Consider the following 12,674-nt stretch of genomic DNA (forward strand, 5'->3'; position numbering starts at 1 on the left):
TTACAGGTGACCAGCCAACTGGTTTTTAGCCGGGGTGTTGAGTGTCTGTTAAATGGTTGCTGGCTGTATGTTGAGTAGTTACTGAGTAGATGCTATCTGGTTTCTGAGTGGTTGTTAGTTGGATGCTAACTTGATGTTGATGCAAGTAACCAGCAAACTGTTGGTTGCTAACGGGACGTTGAGTCGCGGCAAGCTAGCCGGGTCTCACGTGGCTGTCATGTGGTCGCTAGCTGGATGTTAAGCGGTTACTGAGGATGCTAATTGTTCGCATCTGGATGTTCATGGGTTGCACGTGGCCAGCTAACTTCTGTCTTGCTGTTTGCTAATGAGATGGCGAGTGTCAGCAAGTGATCAGCTGGCTGTTTTTTTCTTTTGTTTTTTTTTCAACCTAGTAACTCACAGATCTTGTAGTTGAAACAAGCGCCCTGCTAACTGATTTCTAGGTGGTTGCTAATTCTATGTCAAGTGGTTGCAAGGTATTTGCTAACTTCTTTCTAGCTGGTTGCCAATAAGACATCAAATGGTTACAGGTGACCAGCTAACTGTTTTTTAGTCACTTGCTAATTGGATGTAGAATGGTCATGTTTGCTTTGTTTTCAACGCCAACTGAAAGTTCAAAGGTCTCATTTTATAATCTTCCAGGTGTCCTTTTGCCCCACTTCCCCCCGAGCTCTCGAAGGCAGCATCAGCACTAGCAGTCGAAATCGCGACGTCTGTAATCACGTCCCCGTCGGCGGCGTCCATTCTTTATTCTGTGGTCGGCATGTCATTTTGTAGCTGTCACTGGGCTCCTCTCTGCCCGTCCGTCAGCATCAGTCCTCCTCCTCTGCTATCCGTCACTCTCCGGAGGGTTTGGCTAACAGGCTGCTTGACAGCCAGCAAAAGTGAACTTCTTTCCCTTTTTTTTTTTTCCCCCCTTCCTTTCCCCAGCCAGTCAGTTAGTCATCCGAGGCTAATTAAATACCGGCGCGCTCCCTTCACGACTCCACTCCACTCGTCGTCTTGCCTTTTCCCAAGGAGAGAGCTTTTCCCTCTCCTTCCCTCCCTCCTTCCCTCTCGTCGCCCAGGGTGTCGTACGCTAAGATTAACCTCCCGCTGTAAAGATCACACGCAAACAGTAACAGCAGCCGACAGCGATGCTCCTCAATCAAATGTTAAAAGCATCCTCTTCAGGAACATTTCTTAAAGTTGTTACACAAGAAAAACAAGTAACAATGCTCCCTAATCAAATGTTAAAAGCGTTATCTTAAAGATTATTTTGCAAAGGAACAAGCGTTATATTTAACTTTCACACCTTTTGCAAGGAAAGAGTGGGTTTATTAAAACAAAGTAACAGCGGTCCTCAATCAAAAGTGAAAAGTGTCCACTCAGAAACATTTCTTAAAAGTAACACGTGTTAGAATTCACTGACATTTTGCCAGGAGACAGTTTATAAAAACACGGTAACCGTCAGCGCAATTGTTGACAGAGAATATGATTTTTCAAGATTGTCATCATGATTTCATGATGATTTTTCATGATTGTCAAAGAATGGTTGCTTTTGTTAAAGTAATGACAACCATCTCCCTTCTTGACCGAATTGTATCTTGTCTGGAAAGTGCAGCTTATTCGAACAAATGACGACACACCGCCGTCGGAAAACAGTAGGCTTATTAAAACAAAAGTCAGGACAATCTGCTCCATTCTCAATGGCGTTGCAACTCTACATGTTTCCTTGGGAAGCAGTTGGTTTATTAATACAAAAATATGAAGACCTTTTTGACAGTGTTGTGACCGCAGTTTGTTGGCAAACGTTCGGTTGATTAAAAGAAAGTCACAATCTGACGGCACTGCGACTCGCCGCGCTTTATCGGGAAAGACTTGGTTTATCAAAACAAAGTAACAACGGTAGGCTCCTTTCTTGACAGTGCTGTGACTCGTCCTGCTTTGTCAAGAAATGTAGTTTTATGAGAACAAAGTCACGGCAATCTTCAAATTGTTGTGACTCTTCTTTGTCAGGACACAGTCGGCCCATAAAAACAAAGCGACGACATGCAGCTCCCTTTACGATGCAGTAATGACAATTTGTTTTTTGTAGGGAAATGGTTGGTTCATAGAAACAAAGTGACAACAGTGTTGCGACTCTCCGTGCGTTCCCAGTAAATGAGAGTTTTGTTAAAACAACAAGTGACAACCGGCTTCCTTTGCAATGATGGCTAACATTTGCATGCACATATCCCAGTACCCCAATAAAGCTATTTTGAATCGTAACATTGAGTGAACTGTCACTTCTCAAAATTTGAGGTAAATACAATTTTTTTTTTTTTTTTTAAACTGACATGGCGGAGACACGTCATAGCTCCTCCCGCTCACACAATGAATACACGTTTAAGTCAATCACGCAAAAGCCAAACGTTAACGCGGAGCGAGCTCATCTGCGTTGCTGGAAATAATTGTGTTCCGACAGCGAAACGATCCAAAGGCCCTGACAGAGTGTGTCCAACAGGCTGACAATGTGCTGTTCCGCCTGTTGCACACAGCGGCCGAGAGTGGGCGGATGAAAAACTCGCTTTAATTTGTCCACCACGAGCGAGATAACGTCGAGGCCAGGAGGAAGACGAGAGGGCGACCGGTCATCACAGTCTGCTCTTTTATTTCCTGCTGTTTATCTTAATACCACTTGAGACTGATTCAGTCTTTCGCCAAGCGTTGTTTTCTTTGCTTTTGGCTCATCGCGTGCATCTGTTGGAGAGACTTTGGTCGCTATTTGGACGCAGATGGACGATTAGAGCGGTATTACATCGCGGCGCGCGGCAAACAAACACAAAAGCAAACTTAAAGCCGCAGGCGGCGATCGACGTGCCCTCGCACCACTTTCATGACACATCCTTGAAATGATCAAACGTTAACGTCCACGTTAGATGGCGTAGGCTTAAAAAGCTTCACGGTGTAGCGCGGCCCATCTGTCTAGGATACCTGCTTCTCATTGGGGCTCATTTGCACAAATTCCCTCGTTGGAATCAGTTAAGTCACAACTGTTATTATTGTCTCTTTTTTAAAAAAAAGCTACATACACTAATGGAAAGTCAGTCTTTGGAAGAAGAATAAACAGCGATTCCCCACCAAACATGTTTGTTTGTCGGTAAAATTGTAGTTTATTAAGACAAAGTAACGACGATAGGCTACATCCTCGAGTGTTGTCACTCTTAACACGCTTCGCCGGGAAAGAGTCATTACTTTCTTTTAACTGACCATTTTTGTTCTCCCTTCTCGATGGTGCTGCGGCTCGAGATTTGTTATTAAAACAAAATAACGATGGGCCCAACTCACGATGCTACTATGATTCTGTGGTTTCCTCGGAAATTATTTAGTTTCAACAAACCATGTTTTTTGTTTTGTTTTTGATGGTATTGCGACTGGCCGCTTTTTCTTTTTGCTTCTATGATGATGGACAAATATTGTCAATGATGACCAAGATCAAGAATCAAACAGCAGCCCCGAATGGGAACCTCTCACTTGTCGTAAACCCATTTAAAATGATAGTCGGACCGGTCTATAGGCGATTGCTATTTGATTAGCCCCGAGAAAATGGCGACTAAACGGACGGCGGAAGGGTCCCCCGGCGATAAACGGACCATTGTCATTGTCAAATGCCCAGCTCTGCAAATTTGTTTCGTATAATCATCCCCAAATATTTCCCACCTGTCCTAAATATTTTAGCGTAGAGAGAGCTACCTTTATGAAAAATAAAAAATAAAAAATCAACAAACACTTTTCTATTCCTCTGTAGAATCCATCAGCAAACAACGAGAAAGGATGACTGTCTTCCAAAAGATGGGGGCGGGGGGAGAAGAGCAAGGACGTGCAGTAGCGGTGTCGGGTCAAGAGCCCAATCTATCCGGTAGATGAAAAGCAAACGGCAATCGTGTGGCACAAACATGCGTGTCATCCCCGGGAATTGGCCGTCGCCTCATCAGAATCCTCCTCGTCTTTTTTCTTCTACTTCTTTCCTGTGCAAATGGGAGACATATTGAGGAGAAAGACGGAAGGGGGGGAAGGCGGGGCATATATATATTTCATTGGATGGGATGCGACATTGCCGGTTAAGTTGATGTCACAACTCTCTCGGGCAAAGCTCAGGAAGGGCAAAAAGAGGAATGAAGGAGAAGGGGAGGGGGGGGGGGGAGAACAAAGTGTGAGGAATGAATGAAAAGCTAAAAAAAAAAAAAAGAAAACAGAAAGGTCAGCGAAGAACAAATATTGGTGGTGAGAGAACAAGAGGGCGGGGTGTGACCAGTTGTTACTGTGAGTGGATCAGAGGGGATTTGCACAGCAAATGAAGGGAGAAAGAAGGAGGTGGAGAAGAAGGAACACCAACATCTGAGACAGGAGATCACCAAGTTGAATGCAAACTCAGACGCGAGCAAGTTAAGAGTTTCAAGACAAGTGTGCAAGGCTTGGGAAGAAGAAACACAAGGTCCAAGAAAAGGGTCAACTCTGACACTGGAGGTCATCATATAGGCTAGCTCCACCGAGATCAGGGCTCGACAACCCTCTAAGAGCCATTTCAACACTAGTAGAAGAGAACTTTATGACAACTGTGATGGAAAGAAGCAGAAGAAGAAACAGAAGCCGAAGAAGCAGAAGAAATTAAGACCAACAACTAGACAAGGAATGTATGTTAGATCAGATTCACGGTACTCGAGATCTCAGAGTTATAGGTAAGGTTCGAAATCTGAAGAAGGGACTGATTGTAAGAAGAAACGTAAGATCGCAGACAGAATCATCAAATGTCTAGTCACCATCTCATAACCATGTGGGCCTAACAATAGACAGCAACTACTCAATATCCAAATGAGATCTCCAAGTTGTGGGTAAGGTCCTACACCAGGAGGAGTCCCAACATCTCCTGCATCTTCCACTGGCAGCATCCGATTACGTCTTGGCAACAAATGTTGAATGGAGGCCACAACTGGACTCTTCTCTCTTTATAGGAAGCCTTCTGGATTAAAGGTGAAAAATCAAGCAATCAGAGTCCAGTCGCCTCCATTCAACTTAAGGAGATTACCATGACCTGGGTGACTCACAACCTACACAGAAGACCTAGATGAACTCAACCAACTTCCATTTTGATGACACAATGAAGAACCAGAGGTGGATAGTGCAATGACTGACAACTAGAAAAACATCTGACTCACGTAGGAGGACAACTGCAATGTTGTAGACAAGGTCAGACACATTGAAGAGCAGGAATGACAAGAGAAAAGTGCTTCAAGAGGAAGATTGATATGAAGAGGGAAGCGACACGGGGCCGGCATCTGATAAAGCGCAAGCGAGCAGAGTGGCGGCCGAGTGGAGCCGATGACGAGAGCTGAGAATGTCCTGATCCTCTGGAGCCACTCGAAGGCATTAAAGGCTGAGCGCAGCAAAGTCCACAAGAGACAAAGTCGCATTCCAACGGGATTGAATGACCGCACGCTGAAGCCAAAAGTCTGATCGGCACACCCGTGTTCAGCAGAAAGAAAAGTCCGCGTCCTTTCACTTTTTCATATGAGCACAGATGGAGCGCCGGCTCTCAAGGTACACGGCGTGCGCATTGTGACTCTGATGCGGAATCTGAATTCTTTGTCAGAGAAGTACAATAGAAGGTAGGCGGCAACATTTTGGGGGTTTCATTACTGCTCAACTTCCGGTGGAAACTGCGCATCACTCCATCATTTAGACGGAACAGACAGAAAGAAGAGAGAGAGAACAAAATGTCTGATGACGGGAACCTGCTGATAAACGCGGTGAGAAGAAAGCAAAAAGCAACAACAACACGTTCGAAACTGGCTGGGCAATCTTTGGAGAAATTGCAGCATGAGGAAAAAGCGACAACACGCGTTGGAACCTAGTTGAGGAATCTTTGCATAAACAAGTGTTTGTTGTTGTTGCTTTTTTGCTCTCTTCCACCTTGTTCGCAGTGAACAGAACCCCCCATGGAAGTTGCTGTTGCCGTTGTTTTTCATTCTGCTCTGTTGAATCCAGGCTTAGAGGTCTTGGATTTTTCATTACAATTTGTTATTTCGTTTTGACTGAAATTCAGTTCCTTTTCATTTGCTTTTATCAATCAATCAATCAATCACATTTTATTTATATAGCACTTTTCATACATAAAAATGCAACTCAAAGTGCTTTAAAACATTCAAAGCAAAACATAGAATTATCTTCAATCAAAAGAAAAGATAAATTATTTAAAAGTTGTTGAAAGCCAAACTAAAAAGGTGTGTCTTGAGCTTCCTCTTAAAAATATCAACAGTCTCTGCAGACCTGACATCCTCTGGCAGGCTATTCCAAAGGTGAGGACCAAAATGGCTGAATGCAGCCTCGCCATGCATTTTGGTCCTCACCCTTGGAATAAATAAAAGGCCGGCGCCAGAGGACCTCAGGATCCGCGAGGGCTGGTATGATAAAAGCAAATCAGATAAATAAGATGGCCCAAGACCATTAACACATTTATAAACTAATAAAAGTACTTTAAAATCGATCCTGAAACACACAGGGAGCCAATGCAGCAATTTCAAAACTGGCGTAATGTGCTCCCGCCCTCTGGTTCTCGTCAGCACCCGAGCGGCTGAATTCTGCAGTAGTTGCAGTGGTGAAATGCTCTTTTTCGGGAGGCCAGAGAGCAGGGCATTACAGTAATCTAAACGACAGGAAATAAAGGCATGCATCAGCACTTCCGTGTTAGCCTGAGAGAGAAACGGGCGGACTCTGGCGATATTCTTAAGGTGATAAAAACCAATCTTGGTTACATTTTTAATATGAGGAATAAAACTGAGCTCAGAGTCAAAAATGACGCCAAGGTTCTTCACACAGTGTGAGGGATTAAAAATGTGTAGTTTTGGTAAAAGCTTCTCTCTCTGACCTTCGGGACCGATAACTAAGACCTCAGTCTTGTCCTCATTGAGCTGTAGGAAATTATCTGCCATCCATGACTTGATATCTAAAATGCAATTTAAAAGGGTATCAATGGGTCCTGTGTCATCAGGAGACACGGCAATATACAGCTGCGTGTCATCAGCATAGCTGTGAAAGCTGATGCCGTGTCCCCTGATGACATCCCCGAGGGGAAGCATATAAAGATTAAAAAGTAAGGGGCCTAAAATCGAACCTTGAGGAACCCCACATTTAATTTCATGAGTTTTAGAGGAACAAGTATCCATACTTACAAAGAAATATCGGTCTGTGAGATAGGAATAAAACCAGTCAAAAACAGTACCAGAGATGCCCACTAGATTTTTAAGTCTATTTAATAAAATTTGGTGATCTACTGTATCAAAAGCAGCGCTTAGATCCAGTAGCACCAAGACTGTGAGTTTTCTCACGTCTGCAGTGCACCTAATATCATTTAAGATCCTTAAAAGAGCAGTCTCCGTACTGTGGTTCATCCTAAAACCAGATTGATATTTCTCCAAAATATTATTTGTATTTAAAAAATGATTCAACTGGATGAAAACCAGTTTTTCTAAAATCTTACTTAAAAACGGTAAGTTGGATACGGGTCTGTAGTTATTAAAAACGCTCGGGTCAGAACCGCTCTTCTTCAGAAGGGGCTTCACCACCGCCGTTTTAAAGGCAGCTGGGAAGACGCCTGTCTGAAGAGAGCAATTGACTATATTTAAAATTTGTTCTTCAAAAAATCCATAAAATGTCTTAAAAAGAAATGTGGGAATTGGATCCAAAAGGCAGGTTGTTGGGTTTACCTGGGAGAAAACTCGAACAAGTGTCCTTGCATCAACCAGGGCAAAACTTTCCAGTGTTTCCTCATGTAAATATGATTGTCCGGGTTTATTAAAACTTGTGTTTTGACGGGCTAAAAGACTGGATCTTATGTCATCGATTTTACTTCTGAAGTGGTCTGCAAAGTCCTCACAGAGAGCATCTGTTGGTCTCTGTGGGGACTTATTAAAATCAGAACTAGTTAAAAGTTCAAAGGTGGAGAAGAGAACCCTGGGGTTGTTTTTATTGACTGTAATGAGGTTTGAGAAATAGGAAGATCTTGCCAGTTTTACTGTTTTATTGTAAGATTTCAGTTGTTCGCATAAAATTTCATAGTGTACTGTAAGTTTACTTTTTCTCCACCTCCTCTCTGCACTCCTGCATTTTCTCTTTGATATTTTGATAGCATTGTTTCTCCACGGGGGTACAGTCTTTGTTTTTGTTGTTTTAATTAAAAGTGGAGCTACTGAATCTAATGATGATTTAAGATGTAGGTTAAAATTGTCAACAATAAGATCACAGGGTGCAGGTAAAATGTCAGCAGGAGTGTTTTTTAAGATCTCGATAAAATTTGCTGCCACCTCAGAAGATAGGTAGCGTTTCTTCACTGTTCTGACCGGGACTGCTAGATGGTTAAAACTGGCGATGTTAAAATAGACACAGTAGTGGTCTGACACTGCCAAGTCAACAACAGAGGACACACCAGCAGACAAGCCATAGGTTATAACCAAATCCAGGGTGTGTCCTCTGTTGTGAGTTGGCTGCAAGACGTGCTGTTTAAAATCCAAGCAGTTTAAAAGGTTTGAAAAATCTCTGGATAGTGGGTCCGAGATGTTGTCCATGTGTATATTAAAATCGCCAGTTATTAATATTCTGTTATAACTGGAATATAAAATGGATAAGAATTCTGAAAATTCTGTAATAAAAGAAGTGGAATGATGGGGAGGTCTATAGACGGTAATGCAGAGAATAGGGGGACTGCTAAAAACAAAGGCATGGTGTTCAAACGATAAATAGCTGCTAAAAATGATCTCCTTTGATAAAAGAGTATTAATAAAAATTGATGCAGTCCCGCCTCCTCTTTTGCCATCCCTTGTAGAAAATAAAAAGTTAAAATTCGGTGGGCAAGCCTCGTTGAGAGCAACTGGAGCATCTGTACCAAGCCATGTCTCAGACAAAAGTATACCATGTAAATTATTGTCTAAAATCAGGTCGTTTATGATAAAAGTTTTGTTTAAAAGGGAGCGCACGTTCAGCACGGCCAGATTAATTATTGTGCTGGACGTGCGCTCATGGTGGTACGAATGAGCAGTATTAACATATACTAGATTACCACTGTTAAAACCACGTTGTTTGTGTGTGCAAGGGAAGCGTCTGCCGGTGATGGTTTCAATGGGAAAATTGTCCGATAGTGGTAATGATAATGAGGGCCTGCAGGGGGAGCTAGTGAGGGTGGTGGTACTGTGAGCAGCTGGTATTGGCCTGTAGGTGATGGTAGTGACATTGTCATTGCAGCGTTTATGAGTAGAAGAAGAAATATGATTGGTAAACAAGAGTCAGCTGGGAGTGGAATTGGTTACGACATGGTGGATGTTAGCGGCTAAAATCTTGCTACCAAGAGAGTTCGGATGAACACCATCCGGCTGGTAAAAAGACGGGCGATTCCAGAATAGGTTAAAGTTGTCAATAAAAGCAAAGTCAAGGTGGCCACAAGTGCGTAGGAGCCACGTGTTCAAGCTTAAAAGGCGGCTGAAGCGCTCGGCTCCGCGAGACAATGCCGGCAAAATGCCACTCACCCAGACCGAGAGATCGCAGGTTCTTAACAAGGCAAAGAGGGCGTGAAAGTCTCTCTTCGTCTGCTCAGACTGTCGGCGTATTGTCTCGTTTGTCCCAACGTGAACGATGAGCCGGGTAATGGATGATGGCAGAGAGTCAAGAACACCCGGCAGGATGTTAACTATGTCCATGACTTTCGCTCCGGGAAAACAGCGGGTGACGCAGCCGGGATAGTGAGTACGTCTAATGGTGCTGTCGCCAATTATAACGGTGGTCGGTGGGTGACGTGAGGAGGGAACGCCAAGGGACTCACCACCGGCGGAAGATTCACGACCCCACTGTCCAGGATGGCTCCGCCGAGGCCGAGTGAAGACGGTGGATGACACCGATGAGTGTCGCCGATGATGCTGGTGATGACGACCACCCTTGTACCGGGACACCGCGTCCCGGAGCAGCCCGACGCGTGAGTGGACGGCCGTGTCACCGGCGGACCCGCCCAACATGGGGTTCCCGGCCGAGGTCGTCGCCGTGGGTGGCGGGGAATCCGAGGGAGCCCCTGGGAGCACAGCCCCAGCGTCGGACGCAGCAGTCGGTGTCTCCGACTGCTGTAGTGCAGTGATGGGAACAGGAGACTCACTCGCCAGGGCGGCGAACCGATTCCCCAGGACCAGTTGGGGGCGGTGGGGTTGCTCCCCGGCCCTCCGGCCGCGGGACACCACCTTGACCCAGGTGTCACTCTGCAACGGTGTCGAGCAGGATGGCCCCGGGCAGGCAATTGGATCCCACTTCGCCGTGTCCGAGAGGCCAGCCGCCTCAGCCGTCATTGTCGCCGACAGGATTTCACGAGCGCGCCTTCTCATGACCACCGCGGAGAGTTCGGGGAAACGGGTCGCGAAGCAAGAGATGACCGATTCCTTCTCATGGAGCTCCTCTGAGAGACGACGAATATCCCTTCTTAGGTCAGAGATTGTCTTATTTGCCTTCTCCAGCAGGCCATTGTGTTCGTCGCTGTCGTCTGAAGGCATTTTAATACACTAGCTCCAAGCTAGCCCCAAGCTAGCCCGTTTCCGTCTCACGCTAGTTGTATGCTAGTCCGCGAGATCAAGCGACCCAGAGATTAACAAAAATTTAAATAAATAAAAAATAAGATAAAAATAGTCTCCAAAAATTAAAAAGAGTAATAACGCAACGCGCAGGTGAGGTAGATTCGAAGGCGAAAGTGCAGAAGTGCAATCGATACCATCCACGTCCAAACTCTTTTAGAGCCACTTTGTCAGTTTTCAATTTCATTTACTTACTTATGCTTTGTTTTTGTTTCGCTTTAGTATTACTTTACTTTTTGTTTTAGATTAAAAAATAAAATTCAGGCTAAGTATAATGAATGAAATAAAGTAAACTACAATTCCCAAACTTCCTTCTTTTGTACGGAAATTGGCGCGGATGCAAAGGAAGGACATTTATGCTATCATTATAGCTTGAGTTAGTTTTATAAACATAAAATATAGCTTCAGATATTTTTTTTTTTTTGCTTTTGTTAACTTGAATAAACTTTGTTTATTCACATGGTTTATCCCAAAATTTTGTATCCTGGGAAGCTGCCTTCATTGCATCCTAACTGGACTACTGTATTGCACTTTATTTTGGAGTCAGCCAGCCCTCCCTTCAACATCTCCAGTTGGCTCAAAATGCTGTTGTTGTCCGCTAGCATTCTGTTGCCAAAATGTGGCCATCTTTGAATTGATCATGCCATTTTTTTAGCCTCTGTTCCACCTGTTAGCCCCACGGGCTAGCGCTTAGCCTCCTACCTCTCCTGGCACCTTGATTTGTTCAGCTGGAGTTTCTTCGACTCTCCACCGAAAAGAGGCGGCACAGCCATCGAGGCAAGGTTGAAGAACAACACGGCTGTCGTCTGGAGTGGACTTTGAAGAAGTGGCCTTGAACGCAAGACTTTTCTTCTCTTGGCTTGACATTTTGTCTGCTGGCTTGAGCGTTTTCTTTGAACGGACTTGACTCAGGGAGAATTGCAGTCGGCAGCAGGGACGAGAGAAAATGTCGCCGTCTGTCATGATTAGGGATGAAACGCTTCAACGGTTAAACGTGGGAACATTTTCGAAGGCTAGTAATTCCTTTTCAAGTTGTAATTATTGGTGATACAGGATTTAGCATGTATGGAAGTAGCATTACCCCCCCCGCCCCACCACCACACACACAAAGATGACAATGCTACAAAAAAGGGCAGAAGGCAGACACTTCACTGAAACATCTGTTATATTTTGGTCAGAAACGTGACATATTTGTGTATTTTTTTTTAATATATTATATTTGCACTGTTATTCTAATATATGGATTTATGTATATTCATCTCTTACATTAGGTCTTTTTTTCTGTATATTTTTCCCCGGGTCTTTGTTTTGTATTGAATGTTTAGTTTTTTGTAATAATTGTATTTTTTGTTTTAACATTTGTGTATTTTGTATTTTTTCCAATATTTGTATTTTCATTGTAATATTTAGTATGTCTATTATTTTCCAATGTCCCCTATGTGTATTAGTTTCTAACGCTATTCAATCATTTTTTGTCTGTGTTATTTTTCTTGATATTTGTTTTCTGATTTCATACGTATGGTTTACTGTTTAGGTATTTTCTAATATTTTTTTTTCTGCTTTGTATTTTTTTTTAATAGGCATTTGTATTCCCTTTCCTAATATTTGTATTTTACTTCAAACATTTTTTGTTCTTTTGTATTGTTTTTGAATGTACTTATTTTATTTTTAAGATGTTTAAAAAGTATTTTTTTCAACTTTTATAATATTGTACAAACAATATATTTAATAAATATATGAAAATTATTAAATAACTATTTCATGTATGAGGTTTTGGGAAAATGTTCAATCTATTTTATAAAATGTTAATAATTCATAGATTAGTATTGGGATTATATTACTGTATACATATTTTGATTTTTTTTTTAAAGATTAGTATAATACTGAAGACAATTTATTCAGATTTCAAATAGATTTAAAAACTAATTCAAAAATGAAGTTCTATGTTAGTATGCCCCACCCTTCCCAGAGTCTAGTTTAATTTGCTCAGCATTAGAAGATTTTGTGGTGATCACAAACATCCAATTGTATTACACGTCCTCACAATAGCGCGTG

General features: G+C 42.9%; 1 protein-coding gene across 1 annotated transcript in view; it reads right to left on the reverse strand.

The window, feature by feature from the left end:
• LOC147146797 (uncharacterized) overlaps positions 1–10,767 on the reverse strand; it is a 130,190-nt gene extending 119,423 nt beyond the window's left edge. Inside the window, exon 1 of the mRNA XM_086029788.1 lies at positions 9,830–10,767. Coding sequence (XP_085885914.1) covers positions 9,830–10,541 — 712 coding nt within the window. The 5' untranslated portion in view covers positions 10,542–10,767. The remainder of the gene's footprint in view (positions 1–9,829) is intronic.
• Between the last annotated feature and the right edge of the window lie 1,907 nt (positions 10,768–12,674).

Source organism: Filicampus tigris, chromosome 5, assembly GCF_054856515.1.
Source record: "Filicampus tigris isolate MCC_2025a chromosome 5, RoL_Ftig_1.0, whole genome shotgun sequence".
NCBI lineage: Eukaryota > Metazoa > Chordata > Actinopteri > Syngnathiformes > Syngnathidae > Filicampus > Filicampus tigris.